The 16,684-nt window shown below is 45.6% G+C and overlaps 1 protein-coding gene across 1 annotated transcript; it reads left to right on the forward strand.

The window, feature by feature from the left end:
• Positions 1-10,188: 10,188 nt before the first annotated feature.
• RASL11A (RAS like family 11 member A) lies at positions 10,189-12,894 on the forward strand. Its single transcript, XM_049867888.1, has 4 exons — positions 10,189-10,499; positions 10,946-11,002; positions 11,120-11,199; positions 12,227-12,894. Exons 1-4 carry the CDS (start codon positions 10,376-10,378, stop codon positions 12,698-12,700), a joined length of 735 nt encoding a protein of 244 aa, XP_049723845.1. The 5' UTR covers positions 10,189-10,375; the 3' UTR covers positions 12,701-12,894.
• Positions 12,895-16,684: the final 3,790 nt, after the last annotated feature.

The following is a 16,684-nucleotide window of genomic DNA, read 5'->3' on the forward strand; positions in this document are numbered from 1 at the left end:
ATAAGGCAAGAAAAAGCTGGATGAATGGAAATGGTGAACCCAAGGTCAAGAAGGGGAGAGTGTTGACATATCACAGGGTTGGCAAACTGTGTCACAAAACAATATTATTGTTTAATGAGAACCTTATACTGTAAACTAGAGGACAATTAAAAAAAAAAAAAATCCCATCCTGTTTGGGCAAAGACTTGACGTTTGGTGCTGCAGAAGCTACGTGGTATCCAGGAGGCCAAGAGAATCTGAGAAACGTTAACCCAGACCCCATCACTGAACTGCTCAACAGTCTCTGGAACCTAATAGATTCACAGTTGATCGGTAGACAGTGATTGTCTTTATGGGCCTTCTCTCCTGTCAGAGAAGGAGATGCCCTGCTTCAAGTCTTCCCAGTTAAATTGAAGGGGATTACCTTGTGAACAGACAAGTCAGTCCAACTGAAACATGGCAGTTCATCTCAGGACGTTTTCTCCTAAAAATAATTTGTTCTCAAAACCAAGCTATTGGGACAATGGTCACACACATGACTTTTCTCCTTTCCAGTATATACAGTGAAGACACCATTCAGAAAGTCAATCACTGAACAAACATTAAGGGCCTTGTATGTCCCAGGTAACACTATGTGCTAGGTACTAGAGACAAGAAGCATCCCTCCCTCACGGAAACAGATAGGAAACAAATAGCAGTAAGTAATGATGGTCGAGATCAGCACTGCCAACCATGTCCTGAGAGTAACTGGGACATAGAGGTTGGTGGCAGCAATGGTGCTCAAAGAAAGCTTCTTCAAGAGAGTTAACAGGTAAACTGAGTCACCATCTATTCCTAGTCCACCTCAGGATTATTCACTGAGAACTGATGAGAACAGAAGGGATGGAAAAGAAGATGCCAAGAAGTTTAGGGAGTAGAGATGATAGAACTTGGCGATTAACTGAAATGGAGGTAAGTGTGGTTGGAGTCAAAGTTGATAACAGGAGTCAAGGCTGACACAGGCTTGAACTACGGGGTGGATGGAGGCATAATAATTAGTGTGGTAGATGGCAAAAATGGACCCCGTGTACCGGTTCATTTCCCACAGTCCCTTCATTTGTTGGGCCTTCAACACTTTACCCCTCACACATTGCTTCAACAGCTTCATAACTGATTCTGTTTCCAGTGTCCAAATTTTTAGCACATTTTAAATTGGATTGTTTGTGTTCTTGTGGAGTTTGAAGAGTTGTTTATCTTGTATGCAAGCCCTTTATCAGACGTGTGTTTTGAAAATATTTTATCCCTGTCAGTGGCTTGTTTTTTCAGTCTCAACAATGTCTTTCACAGAGTGAAAGTTTTTAATTTTAATGAAGTCCAACTTATTAAAATTTTCTTTTATGGGTCATGTTTTTGGTGTTGTATCTAAAAACTCATTGCTCCCTCCAATTCATTTTGTGAGAAATACTTTTTACGTACTAATTATGAGCCAGGGGCTGTACCGGGAACCGGAGATACCAAGATAAGTAAAGCATGGTCCCTTCAGGAACTCACAATTTTTCATACGTCATACGTATTAGCATATTTTGGGGTCTTTTTAAAGGTATGCTTAATTTTTTTAGAGCAATTACAGGTTTATAGAAAAATTGTGCAGAAAGTACAGAGAGTTCCTATATGCCCCCTTTCTCCCCTGCATACAGGTTCTCCTGTTAGTAACGTCTTGCATTACTGTGGCACATTTGTTGCAATTGATAGTCTTATTAATAAGTAAAGTCCATAGTGTAAATTAGGGTTCATGCTTTGTCTTGTACACTTTAACATACCCTATGCTTGTTCACCTATTCATCCCTCCTCTCTTCTTGAACTCCTAGAAACTGCTGATCTTTTTACTGTCTCTATAGCTTTGCCTTTTTCAGAATCTTAAATAGTTGGAACTATATGAGTATGTAACTTTTTTAGACTGGCCTCTTTGATTTAGCAATATGCATTTAAGTTTTGTCTGTGTCTTTTTGTAGCCTGATAGCTCATTTCTTTTTATCTCTGAATTATATTCCATTGTACGATGCACCACAGTTCGCTTATCCTTCACATACTGAAGGACATCTTGGTTGCTTCCAGTTTTTGGCAATTATGTATAAAGTTGCTATAAACATTTGTGTACAGGTTTTCGTGTAGACATAACTTTTCAACTTATTTGGGTATATACCTATAAGTGGATCAGATGGTAAGCCTGCCTATATTTAGCTTTGTAAGAAACTACCAGGCTGCCGTCCAAAGTGGCTGTACCATTTTGCATTCTGACCAGCAATGAGTGAGAGTTCCTGTTACTCCTTGTCCTCGTCAGCTTTTGTTGTTGTCAGTGTTTGGATTTTAGCCGTTCCAATAGGAGTGTGTAGTGGTATTTCATTGTTGTTTTAATTTGCAATTCCTTAATGGCTTATGATGTTGAGCATCTTTCCATATGCGGATTTGCCATCTATATATCTCCTTTGGTAAGGTGTCTGTTTAGATCTTTTGCCCGTTTTAAATTGGATCGTTTGTGTTGCTGTTGTGAAGTTTGAAGAGTTCTTTGTATATCTTGAATATAAGTCCTTTATCAGATGTGTGTTTTACAAATATTTTATCCTTGTCTTTGACTTGTTTTTTCAGTCTCTTAACAGTGTCTTTCACAGAGCAGAAGTTTTAAATTTTAATGAAGGCCAACCTACCAAGTTTTTCTTTCATGGGTCGTGTTTTTGGTGTTGTATCTAAAAACTCATTGTCAAACCCAAGATCGCCTAGATTTTCTCTTATGTTACCTTCTAGAAGTTTTATAGTTGAGCATTTAAGATTTAGGCCTGTGATTCATTGTCTAGATTCATTTTTTTTTAAATGTGGATGTCCAGTTGTTCCAGCACTATTTGTTGAAAAAATGATAATTTCTCTATTGAATTGCTTTTCTTCCTTTGCCAAAGATCAGTTGACAATCACACAATACTGGGAATCATGGCCTAGCCAAGTTGATACACATTTTGGGGGGACATAATTCAATCCATAATATAGTCTGAGAGCACACTCTGTCTGTTTTCTATCCTTTTAAAAAATTTTAGGGTATGTTTTATGGCCCAGAATGTGGTCTCTCTTGGTGAATGTTCCATGTGTGCTTGAGCAGAATGGGTATTCTGTTGTTACAAATGTCAGTTAGGCTCAGTTGATTGATGGTGCTGTTTAATTCAGCTGTGTCCTGGCTGATTTTGTGCCTTCTGAATCTGTCAATTACTGGTAGCAGGGTGTTGAAGTCGCCAGCTATAACAGTGAGATTCTCTGTTTCTCCTTGGAGTTCTATCCATTTTTGCCTCACGTATTTTTGACATTCTGTTATTAGGTATATACGCATTCAGGATTGTTTCTTGGAGAAGTGACCGTTTTATCATTATGTGATGTAACCTCTTTATCCCTGATAATTTTCCTTGCTCTGAAAACTGCTTCATTTGACATTAATATTGCCTCTCCAAATACTTTTGATTACTGTTAGGATGGTACATCTATCCCCATTCCTTTACTTTTAACCTGAGTCTTTAGAGTGGGCCTTGTAGATAACATATAGTTGAGTCTTGTTTTTTTTAACCACTCTGATAGTTTGTCTTTTAATTAGTGTATTTAGATCACTCATATCACATTTAAAGTTGTTATTGATTAAAAAAAAAAAACCCAAAAAACTTGTTGCTGTCAAGTCAATTCTGACTCATAGTTACCCTATAGGACAGAGTAGAACTGCCCCATAGAGTTTCCAAGGAGCGCCTGGTGGCTTCGAACTGCTGACCTTCTGGTTAGCAGCCTTACCTCTTAACTACTAGGCCACCAGGGTTTATTGATACAGCTGGATTAGATCTGCCACATTTGTAACTGTTTTCTATTTGTTGCCCTTGAGCTTTGTTTTCTTTTTTGCCATCCATTTTTTTTTTTTTTGCCTTTTATATGAGTCCATTTTCTCTCCTCTCAAACTATCAATTATACTTCTTAAAAAAAAATTGTTAGTGGTTCCCCTGGAGTTTGCAGTATACATTTAGAACTAATCTACATCTGCTTTCAGATAACAGTATGCAACTTCATGAGTAGTTACACGTATCTTAGAATATTCCCAGTTCCTCCTTCTCATCCTTTATAACACTGCAGTTTGTCTTAGTTATCTAGTGCCGCTATAACAAGTACCACAAGTGGATAGCTTTAACAAAGAGAAATTTATTCTGTCACAGTCTAGGAGGGTAAAAGTCCAAATTCAGGGTTCCAGCTCCAGGGGAAGGCTTTCTCTCTCTGTAGGCTCTGGGGGAAGGTCCTTTCATCAATCTTCCCTGGCCTAGGTGCTTCTCAGTGAGGAACCCTGGGTCGAAAATATTTGCTCCACTCCTGGCTCTTCTTCCTTGGTGGTAATGAGGTCCCTCTCTTGCTTACTTCTCTCTTTTATATCTCAGAAGGGATTGATTCAAGATGCAACCTAATCCTGTAGATTGTGTCCTGCCTCATTAACATCATAGAGGTTAGGATTTACAACACATAGAATAATTACTCAGATCACATAATGGCGCACAAGCACACAATACAGAGAATCATGGCCTAGCCAAGTTGATACGCATTTCGATGGGACACAATTCAAGCCATAACACTGTTGTACATTTCATTTATCCATAATCACCCACTTTATAGTTGCTATTGCTACTTTAAACAAACTTATCTGTTTAAATAAGAAAAATGAGATTTTATTTTACCTTCACTTATTCCTCTTGACTGCTCTTCCTTTCTTGTAAAAATGGCATGGAGGTGTCTGACTTGCTCTAACTTTTCAAGAGGGAAAGAGAATCAACATCAACAGCCCAAGACTGATTCCTCTGAGGCAAAGGTCAGACATACCTCCTCTCTCCAACCTTTTTACCAAATCTGGCACCAACCATCCCTCCCACAGTACCTTCTACTTCTCTGCTGGGTTTCATAATTTGTTGCAAACTCACAGACCATACTCATACTTATGGGGCTTATTAGGAAAGTAACAGGTTACAGTTCAGGTTCAGGAATGCTTAGGATACAGTTCTTCCATCAGGACAGCCTCTTCTCAGCCATGCTGCAGGCAGATCTCTCTGGCCCTCAGCCTGGTCTCTGCCCTGCTCAGCCAAGTGTTAAAAGCTTTTTTAGCTCTACTGATAAGTGCCCAGAGGCACCTTGCTCTGCCAGTAAGCCGTGGCCTGAAGGCGCTCAGTTCTAACTCTGTGGGTCAGCAAACCTAGCTCTTCCAAGTGCCTGGAAGCACCCTACTCTGTCAGCAAGCCTCCTGCCTGCAGTCACTCAACTTTCTTGCTCTGTGGTCTGGGAAACCCACTGCACCATCTCTTGCTGGTCTTCAGCCAGTCTTCTGGTTCTGCTGCCTCTGTTTCTCTGTGCTGCTTCTCACTGCTCCCTCCAGTGTTGCAGCTCTTTCTCTCTGTACTAGTTCTGCTACCTCTCTCTGTCTTCTGTGTTTCAGCTCCCCTATCTCTCTCACTGTGTCTCCATTTAAGCCTAGTGGGATGGCAAAACTGACCAATCCCCTTGTTAGGGTTCCACACACCTTATCTGCATGGTTCCATCTCCACAAGGTGCTATGCACCTTATTTACATTATTAGCAAGCTATCCAATCCCCTTGGTAGGCCATAAGCACCTCATTTGTATAGCCCCACCCAGTCATTTGGTGGGAGTTACAAAGACTATGGCTAGAAGGGCCATATTAAGTAATTCACTGCACCTCATTTCTTTATACAGATCCAAGTCTCTGACCTGTATCATTTTCCTTCTCACTGAAGAGTTTTTAAACATTTCTTGCAGGGCAGGTCTACTTGAGATAAATTCCTTCAAGTTTTGTTTGTCTGTGAAAGTATTCCTCACCTTTGAAGGATAATTTCACTGGACACAGAATTCAAGGCTGGGCTTTTATTTCTTTCAACACTTTAAATATTTCACTCCACTCTCTTCTTGCTTGAATGGTTTCTGGAAAGAGTCTGTTTTAATTCTTATCCTTGTTCTATAGGTATATATATATATATATATATATATATTTTTGTGGGGGGGGCTTCTTTGAAGATTTTCTCTTTGTCTTTGGTTATCTGCATTTTGAATACAATAAGCCTAGGTGTAGATTTTTTGGTGTTTGTCCTCCTTTGTGTTCTCTGAGTTTCCTGGATCTGTGGCTTAGTGTCTGTCAGTAATTTTGGAAAAATCTCAGCCATTATTACTTCAAATATTTCTTCTGTTTCTTTTCCTTTGGTACTTCCATTATGTGTCTGTTACACCTTTTTCAGTTGTCCCACAGTTCTTGAATATTCCGCCCCCCCCCCCCCCCGCCCATTATTCTTTGCTTTTCAGTTTGGGAAGTTTCTGTTGACATATCTTCAAACTCATTCTCTCCTCAGGCTTGTTCAGTCTAATAAGCCCATGAACAATTCTTAATTTCTGCTACAGTATTATTGGTTTCTAGTATTTTTTTTTTCCCAAGAGTTTCTGTCTTTCTGCCCACATTACTCATCTCTTCTTGCATGTTGTCCACTTTTTCCTATTAGAGCCCTTAGCATATAGTTATTTTAAATTCCTGGTGTGATCATTCCAAAATCTCTGCCATATCTGCCTGGTTCTGATGCTTGCTCTGTCTTTTAAGAGTGTGCTTTTTAGCGTTTTTACATGCCTTGTAATTTTTGTTGAAAGCTGGGCATGGTGTGTTAGGTAAGAGGAACTGAGTTAAGCAGGTAAGAGCAACTGAGTTAAGCAGGCCTTTGATGTGAGGCTTTATGTGTATCTGGCTAGGAGTTAGGATTTGTCTGCTGTTTGCTGTAGCAGTAAGTGTAAGAGGCTAAAATTTCCTGTGTCCTTGATTTTGTATCCTCTGTTTTCTTTGGGTTTCTCTAATGACTCCTTAAATAGGGTCTGAGCATTGCAGCTCTCTTCAGCTGTACCCCCTCCCATTCCCCATCAATATACAGAAGTCCTATTGATGTGATGTAACATGTGGGAGGAGGGGAAACATTCCATGATCCTATCATTACTCTGAGTCTTTAAGCAAGGATCCTATCATTACTCTGAGTCTTTAAGCAAGTTGTGCTGCTGGACCTTCACGAGTGCTTCTCAGCTTTCTTTTATTATTTTTTTTAACCTTTAGGTAAGACAGGGGCTGAAGTTGGGTATTTCCCTTCCCCCACATCAGTTACGTTCTGGTAAAATAGTTTCCCTTGGCGGGAATGGGGGGTAAGGAGAACAGAGTGCTCTAGGTATGTTTCAGAAGAGTTACTTTTCCCCTTTGCTTGCTGGAAAGAGGAGTGGAGTTTTCTCTGATCTTCACAGTGAGAAGCTGGTAGGGCTACTGGAGGTACAACTCATGAAAGTATGGGGTCCTCATAAGGCTGGGCCTCCTTTTTATCTCTCAAGCTAGTCATGCTCAGTCTCCAGCAATTAGTCAATTATTTTTTAAGAGTTCCTACCTGATGTTGGGTCCAGCTAGGATGGCTGTTCCTGGTATGCTGTGATTCTCTGTATCTGTCTGTATGTCCAGTTTTCAGGGTGGTTTGCTCCATGACCTCAATTCTCGACGAATCTAAGAAGACTTGTTGGTTTTTAGTTCTTCAGTTTCTTTATTGTTGTGAGGATGGAAGTGATGACTTCCAAGCTCTTTGTACACCTGACAGGAAACTGAAAGTTCAGGAGCTCACAATTCAATGGGGAAAAGTCAGACATTTCTAAAACAGTGTGACAACTCGAACTGCGTCATTCGCATGGAAAAATACACAGCAAAATTTTAAAAGATTATTTGTGAGTGATAGTAATTTGGATGAGTTCACCCCCTGCCCCATCGGTGTAATAAAACGAGTATGTCTACAAATATTTTCTTGCAGTGGTATAGGAGCAAATCACATAAGGACCCAGAGGCTTGGAGGAATACGCTGCAGTGTTGGGTATGTTGGCCAGGAGGGAAGAATGGAGAGAAGAGACTGATAAGGTAGCTTATGCTGGACCTTGTGTACCTTGCTATCACAGTACTCAAACTGGGGACCTTTTTTTCCCCCAGATTTCTGGCCATCTCTAGATATTTTTGACACAGTGGGTCTGGATTAGGCCTAGGAATATCAATTTTTTAATATCACCCCAGTGATTGGAGGACTGCACTTTGAAAAGCACCTCTGGAGGAAATAGGTAGCAATGCTATATGATACCATTTACATAAAGTACAAAAGTAGGCAAAGCCTCATTCATGGTGTTATAAATTGGCATAGTACTTATTCTGGGGGAGAGCAGTGACTAGAGGGAACTTCTGAAGTCCTGGTGATGCTCTGTGTCTTGAGCTGGGTGCCTGGATATATGGGTGTGTCCATTTGGGAAAATTCATTGAACTCTATACTTAGGATTTGTACCCTCTTCTGTAGGTATGTCATTCTTTTATTTTAGGGAAAAAAAAAAAAAAAGCAGCATTTCAAGCCAGGGACAGGTATGACTAGATTTGTATTTCTGAAGGATGACTACAGCCCAGAGAGTGGAGAAATGCCAGAAGGCTGTGCTAGAGATCCAGTGGAGGAGTGATGAGAGCAGGAGGGATGGAGAGGAGGAGGCACCAAGAAATGTAGGGAGTAGAAATGATAGAACTTGGTGCTTAATTGATGTGGAAGTAACAGAGGTTGGAGTCCAGGTTGACACAGGTTGCTGGCTTGAACTACTGTGGATAGAGACATAGTAATAAGTGTGGTAGACTGCAAAAATGGATCCAATTCTCTACCCTTCTCTGTATCCCAGTCCTTTCAAATATGGCTTTGCAGCTCCTTCTACAATGGGGTGGAGCATTCCCTACCCCTTGATTTTGGGCTGGGCCTGTGACTTGCTTTGGCCAAGAGACTACAGCAGAAGTGATGGGGCTCCACTTCTGAGCCAGGTCTCAAGAGGCCTTGTCCACTTCCATCACTCCCTTTGAACCCTGCTCAGCCACCATAACAAGCCCTGGCCAGCCTGCTGGATGACTCAGCCACTGCTGTCTCTTAGCTGATAGCCAGCCTGCTGCCAGACCATGAGATGCCAGAGAGTAAGGACATCCTAGACCAGCCAGTGCCCAGTGGACTTGCCAGATCTCGGCACATGCATGAAAGAGCCCAGCCAAGATCAGCTGAGCCTGGCTTAGATTAGGATACCAGCCTATAGACTTTCAAGCAGTTATAAGTGATTGTTGTCATGCAGCAAAAGTTAACAGATAACAAGTTAGAGAGAAAGGGTTAGAGAAAGGATAAAGAGGTAAGGTGGAGCATGTCTAATAGGCAACTGAATATACGAGGCTGGAATACAGGAGGCCAAATGGATGAAGGCCCTCTAATGTACAAGGATGAAATCTCAAGGGTGAAACTCAAGGACCAGGGTGTCCTCTTCCCACTTCCCCCTCCCTAAGCTCTACCGCCTGCCTAGAAGTAAATACTTGAATAATGAAGTCAAGTGCCCAAGGCAGTATTAATGATTGAGAGCTAGTCCAGAGCCCAGCCGCCAGCGGAGGGAACGCTCATTGAGTGTGCACTCATGAGTCAATTCAGTACAGAAGGGGGTGTATTTTGATGCTGAGCTGAAAACAACTGCCCGCAGGGGGCTTCACGTACCGGCAGCGAGGTTACAGTGACTCCATTAACTTCGCTTGATGTTAACATAGGGTTTCCTTTCTCCTCTCTCTTTTTTTCCCTATTAATGTCATTTCTCACTAGTTTTTGAAAATAAAAACATTCGACAGGAACCTGTCCTTCGCTTTGTTGCAAACAAAAGGTCAGACTGATTGCACTTTTTCCTCTTCCTCTCATCCTCCGATCTCCAGTTCGCCCTCTGATCTAGTGACCTAGACTCGCCCCTGCGAAGTAAGGGGCCAGCTGGGCTGGGCAGGGTCGCTGTGCAGGCAGAGCCTGGACGACAGGTCTCTGGTGCGTTCTCTGGACGGTGACACATTCCCAGGGTCCGGGGGCGCCGGTGCTGCGCAGGTCCCTGCTGCGGCGCCCCCTCCAGTCCATGGGTTCCCGAGAGCGCTCTGCAGAGAAGCTACCGCGCGCCGCAGGCAGAGAACAAACCGCGTCAAGCGGCGAGCGCAGCGCACGCCCGCGGCGACCCTCTCCCTGGTCTCCCGTTTCCGCCCTGCTCCGCCCCCTCCCGCAGGCTCGGGGAAGGGGCGGAGCTCGGGGCGGTGCTGCTCTCCCGGCGCGCGTAGCCCTTTAAAAGCCACCAGCCCGGCCGGCTTCGCCAACCGCGGTCTCCACGGACTCCTTCCTGGCTCGCTGCTCCCCAGCCGGACCTTCGGGAGGCGAGGCCGCAGCCGGCGGCTCTCCCGCCCCGGACGGGTCTGCGCGTCGGGGAGCGCTCGGCGCCGGCTGCGCGCCCTGCACGGTGCTGCCTGCTCTCCGCCGGCCGCGCTCCATGAGGCTGCCCAGCATGTCCGGGAACTTTCTGCTGGCGCCCATCCCGGAGGCCTCCTCGGACTGCCACCTGCCCAAGGATATCAAACTGGCCGTGCTGGGCTCTGGCCGCGTGGGCAAGAGCGGTGAGTGCGCGCGGGGCCGGGCCGGGGACCGAGCGAGGGGGCTTCACACCCCAGTCCCGGCCCCCCAGCCGCGGGCTTCTCCTGGGAGACCCAGAGCGCCTGGAGGAGGGAGGAGGGCAAGCGGAGAGAGGAGGAACCTGGGAGCTTGCGCGCTCGATAGATCCCCCCAGTAATCCCGTCTCCTGGCTCCCCGGCGCTGCTTCCTTGGAGCATCTCTTTCTGGGGTCAGGAGCACCTGTTTGAGAAAAGGGATGGTGCGGGTGTAATTTTATTATACCCCACCACAAAAGCCGGCGCCGAGGCCGAAACCGACGCGCTTGTGGTCTGCAGAGGCTTAGGATGGGTCTTCGACCCATCCTTCTCCCCCGGATTCCCCGGGTTGACCGTCCATCTGGCGAGAGCCGTAGGTTCTGCAACTCCAGTTGATTTTCCTGTTTCCTTTTCAGCAATGATTGTGCGCTTCCTGACCAAGAGATTCATCGGCGATTATGAACCTAATACAGGTTAGAATCAATTCATTCTTCCTGCGTTTATGGCTTGCATGTTCTGTGGTTGGTTGTTTTTCCCCCTGATTAGAGTGCAAGAATTTAAAAGCAAACTCTCCTTCCTGCATTCTCCAGGCAAGCTGTATTCCCGGCTCGTCTATGTTGAAGGAGATCAGCTATCCCTGCAAATCCAGGACACCCCGGGGTGCCTTCAGGTAAGGGCTGCGGGGTTGCCAGCAAACAGCTGAGCCCACCCAGACCATCCAGAGCAGATGAGCACGGTCGGATGCCGGGATGCCTGCCCTGGTCTCCATGCACGAGCAGGATGTCCAAACGTGCAGTGCATCTATGTGCATGAGGGAAATTGTGCACAGGTGGGGCCAGGGATTTGGGGTGATAGAGACCTTCCAAGGAGGGTGGTTAGAGACAGCTTCCTCCTGGCAGCCACCTCAGTAGGGAGACAGGCTTAAAGTCCCCTTGCAACCCTGGAGGAGGCATTGCTGGTAGGCTGGGTCTCACCACTTCTTTCAATGCTGGGCCACTGAGCCATTAGAAATGAACGGGGGTGAGGATGGGGTGAGGTGGGGTGGGGTAGATGGGGTGAGGTGGGGTGGGGTGGGGTAGATGGGGGTACTGGAGAAGGAGTGTGCCCCAGGCAAACACTGCTGAAGCGCTTCTGTCACTGGCTGTTCCCTCAAGCCCCCATTGCACCCAGATAACTCCCTGGCAAGCATTCAGGAATGCAGCATGTTTAAGAGGTCACTAATTGCTGTCGCTTCTAGGGAAGGAAGGTCTTGGGCAAGAACAGAAAGGAGGATTTGTTCTCAAGAAGAGCATGCTAAAAATATCTTAATGAGTTTGGGAATGGATGTTTATCTTGGCTTCTTTTCCAAGTTTTGTTTATTATGAGTTGTTTCCCTAAAATTCGAGCCCTTCTGGTTTGGAAGGTCTCATGGAACTCATTCTGCACTCAGCCACAGTTCACTGCAGACTGCCTGCCAAGAAAGGGATTTAAAAATAATGCATTGGTCACAACTAATAAAATCAGCTAGGCCAGCAATGTGCCTGAGAACCTGTTCTTTCCAGATGAAAAGCCTCCCTCTGCAGAAGCTGGGTAGAATCTGAAAGCTGTATCTAAGTGATTTCTTTTTCAAAAGTTTCTTCCAGGGTTACTTTGAGGTTATTTGGAGCTCTCCCCCACTGAGGGCTTCCTTGATCCAGGCTCCTTCTGATCTGTTTCAGGTGCAAGACAGCCTCATCCAGGTGGTGGACTCTCTGTCCAGGTATGTGCAGTGGGCAGAGGGCTTCCTGTTGGTCTACTCCATCACAGACTACGACAGCTACCAGTCCATCCGGCCCCTGTACCAGCACATCCGGAAGGTCCACCCTGACTCCAGGGCCCCTGTCATCATCGTGGGCAACAAGGGGGACCTGCTGCATGCCCGGCAGGTGCAGACACATGACGGCCTCCAGCTAGCCAATGAGCTGGGCAGCCTGTTCCTGGAAATTTCCACCAGTGAGAACTACGATGACGTTTGCGATGTGTTTCAGCACCTCTGTAAAGAAGTGAGCAAGCTGCACAGCCTGGGTGGCGAGAGGAGACGGTCCTCCATCATCCCCCGGCCGCGATCCCCCAACATGCAGGACCTGAAGAGGCGCTTCAAGCAGGCGCTGTCGTCCAAAGTCAAGTCCCCCTCTGCCTCGGCACTGGGGTAAACTCACCCGGCGCACACAGGCCTGGCGCCTTTTTATGATGCGTCTGTGCAGCTAGAAAGACTGGGGCTCCTCCTTTTAATCACATCCTCAGAGTTTATTTTTATAAAGACATTATGGGTTTTCAAATGTGTATGTGTATTTCTGAACGTTAGGTAGAGTTTTTTTTTTTTTTTACTCTGCTAGCCACTTTTCCATTAAAGGCAAAATGGCAACATTGCTCCTTGTTTTTTTAATGTCTTTTTATAGAACCCATACTTGCACCAGAGCCCAGAACTGCTCAGAGCTTGCCCCGGGTCTGAACTCTCGGTGTCTCGTGGGAGGGAGGGGTTTATGCACAGGAACGTCCTGGGAGGAAGGAAAGTATGTGGAGGAGAGGGGCTGGGAAGACTGCAGGATGTCTTTAATTACGGCGCTTTCTGCGTGAAATCAACACCACATCATTTTCAAGGGAAGGGGCACATGAGCTCATGCTGAAAAGTTGTAAATCATGAGTAACATTTATTGGAGCAAATTTATATTTCTTCTCTACCCATGTTAAAAAAACAACCCAACCCTTTCCCAGTCAGTGGATCCTACCATCCTGCAGTTACTCAAGATCCTCCTTTCCCCTTCTGTCCCCCTCATGCCCACCTTCACTAGGTCGCCAGATTTGTCACTTCTGTTTCTTTCAAGCATCCCTCTGCCTCATTGCACGCCTTTCCAACTCTTGCCTAGGCTCTGACAATCCCCGTCACTGCTCTCCTGGCTTCTGGAATACCATCCTTCTCCCTCTGCTTCAAGGAGCCCTGGTGGCACAACAGTTAAGTGTTCGGCTGCTAACCAAAAAATTGGTGGTTCGAACCCACCCAGCCGTTCCATGGGAGAAAGACCTAGTGATCTACTCCCATGAAGGTTACAGCTTAGAAAACCCTGTGGGGCAGTTCTGCGGTATCATGGAGTCACCATGAGTTGGGATTGACTCAACGACACCCAACAACAATAACCAATCATTTTATTTCTCTGATTGAAAAAACTCAGCTGGTTTCCCCTTGTCCCCTAGATAATATATAAATGAGGAATGGCATTCAGTATTATTTATCACCTCTCCAGCCTTGACACTTATCCTCCCCTTGTGCCAACACACACACTCACACACACATACGTGCACGGTCACACACAGCTGACAGGACAGTGACCTTCCTCTCTCAGTACACACTAGGCTGTAGCGGGCCTCCCTGCCTTGGCACTAACTATTCCCTCTGTCATGGGTGTTTTTAAGTGTTCTTGAATGTTCACCACCTAAGGGGATCCCTAAATCATCTTCCAAGCCACAAGTCACATGCTACCATTAGCCCCTGTGACGCCTTCTCTGAGTTATCTTCTGTGCCCATAGCCTTTGTGTTAAAACCCAACCATATAACGTAGCTTCCCCTCTGGAAGGCACCCTCCTCGAGGGCAGTGACTGCGTTATTTTACGCCTTTGTGTTCCACACTTCCAACCCAGTGCTTGCGCATACAGTGGTAGGTTTTCAGTAAATACGTAATGGATAAATGAAAGGATGCATAATTTTTTTTGGTGCCAAGCAACAATAACGGGAGATTACAGTGAAACAGTTTGTCACGTCTGCTGAATAAGGACAGGAGGTGTTCACAGTAGTTAAAGGTTCTTTATTAGGAAGGACAGAGAAGAATGGACGTACATGCAGCTTCTGGTGATTGCACAAGTGGTCTGCAATCGGCTGCTAACCTAAAGGTTGGTATTTCGAATCCAACCAGCAGCACCATGGAAGAAAATCTGGTGAACTGCTTCCGTAAAATTACGGCCAAGAAAACCCTATGGGGTAGTTCTACTGTAACACATGGGGTCACCATAAGTAAGATTCAACTCGATGGCAATTTTTTTTTTTTTTGGCAATTGTGGACCATTCCCTTCCCAAGCAAGGACTCCTCCGTCAAGCCCTGTTATACTAACATCACTCTTTTCCGTATTTGAGGAGTGTCTGCCAACGCAAAATTGCAGGCAGGACTAAGAAAATTAGGGAATTCATGTCTAAAGGAGTACCCGAATAACTAAGGACAAACATGATTTTCAAATCCATCATCTTTTTAAAAATGCCTGAATTCTCCTTGCTATTTTGTGTACCCTCAGGACAAAAGTTCTTTCTGTCATCATCTAGCCCTGCTTCTATTTGGGTACAAGCCATACTTTTTAACATTGTAAGTGTGGCCATGAGAATAACTGATTCATCATCATTGCCATGCCTACAGTGTGCCCAGAGTGCCACTGGGTGCCAGGGGGCTCCCCTCTCCTCAAAGAGCTGAGGAGGATAAGCATCCCCTGGGAAAAATTTAAATAGTGATATTAAAGCTAAAGAGCCATATGAGATGTCCCTAGGCAGCCAGCCGTCCAGCCCCAGGTGAGTGAAGAGGACAGGCCATGCCTGGGGCTCTCCAGAGTAGAGCACTCTGTGGACAGGGGGTTGAGAGAGGAGTCCCAGGGCAGCTCCAAAGGGGCCCAGGCAGGGCCTGGCAGGTGACCTCAGCAGAAAGCGCTCCTAACTGTCTTTTTTCAGCCCACAACATCACAGACAACAGACTTCCAGAGCTTCGCAGCTCCCTTTCTTCCTGGCCGTAGAGCTAGCCCAGCGTGAGCTCTGTGGTCTTAGAGGGACGTGGTCACCTCCTGCCTCGATCTCCCAGGCTCTCCTGCTGATTGGCAGTGGGGTCTCTCGGGGGTCGTGGTGCTTAGGGGAAATCTGGAAGGCTTCTAGGGTAGCAGCCCTGGAGATGGAAGAGGTAAAACATGAAGTGATCAGAGGCAGGGCAGAAAGGTGGTGGATTGGGGCCTGGCTGAGTGCTGAGGAGGAGCCCTGGTTGCACAGTGGTTGAGAGCTCAGCTGCTAACTTAAAGGTCAGTGGTTTGAACCCACCAGCCACCCTGTGGAAGAAAGATTTGGCAGTCTGCTTCCTTAAAGAATACAGTCTTGGAAACCCTATAGGACAGTTCTACTCTGTCCTAGAGCATCGCTGTGAGCTGGAATCGACTTGACGGCAATGTGTTATGGGGTTGCTGAGGAGGCCCTGCCAGGGGGAAGCCGAGCTCTAAGCCAACCTCCTTTCCCCCATCACAGAGGCCCCAGAGCCCCAGGGACAGAGAATTGAAAACTTGGGCGGGTATGGAGATGACAGCGTCTATACGTTTTCATCTGGTAGTTTTGCCTTACCTCTGGGGTGTTGTCAAGGTATGAGAACTTCCTGCCATCCTCAAGTGGGAGGTGGAACACCAGCTTCCCCTCGTCCCTCTTTGTTAACCGCCCCCATCCGCGCCTACATCAGAGGTCTGTCCTACAAGTGCAGGCTTACATGGCCCCACTCTTCCTTCTGGTCAGGGCATACTTGCTAACTCTCCTCACGGAGCTTTGCAGGATGATTGAATTAACATGGCTATTATTGTGGCTCTGGAGAAGTGGAGGCCATCCAAGTGGGCAGTATGCCCTGCAAACCTTCTGTACCTCACATGCATCTCATGAATCGCAAACGCGAATAATGGAAAAATAAATCAATATAATAGAGGAAAACACATTTGTTTGGCTTGTGTTGGGGAGAAGGGCACCACAGAAGTCCTAAAGTTTATTACCGTCTGCTTGGAGAACCGAATTAAAACAAGTGGCTGTGGAAGGCAGTGTGAACAACAGAGCAAATAGACCTTTAGTCCTGAGCTTTGGGTCAAGATAGCTTTATTTGTCCCTCGCATAGGTTGTCATTTCAGCTTCTCGTTATACAAAGCTACCAATTCAAGTTTCAAATGCAAAGATATGCCATGTGATCAATAAGTTATTCTTACTATTTGATCTGCCCCCAAAAGGTAGAATGCTTTGAAAGACTTTGTTAAAATCAGTCTTAAACTACTTTGGCACTCAGATGCGATAAAAAAATTAAAAAAAAAAAACCCTAATATTTTCCAAACATCTGGAAATTAGCTAGGGCTCTAGGAGAATTAAGTCA

This window comes from Elephas maximus, chromosome 23 (genome assembly GCF_024166365.1).
Source record: "Elephas maximus indicus isolate mEleMax1 chromosome 23, mEleMax1 primary haplotype, whole genome shotgun sequence".
NCBI classification, from domain to species: Eukaryota; Metazoa; Chordata; class Mammalia; order Proboscidea; family Elephantidae; genus Elephas; species Elephas maximus.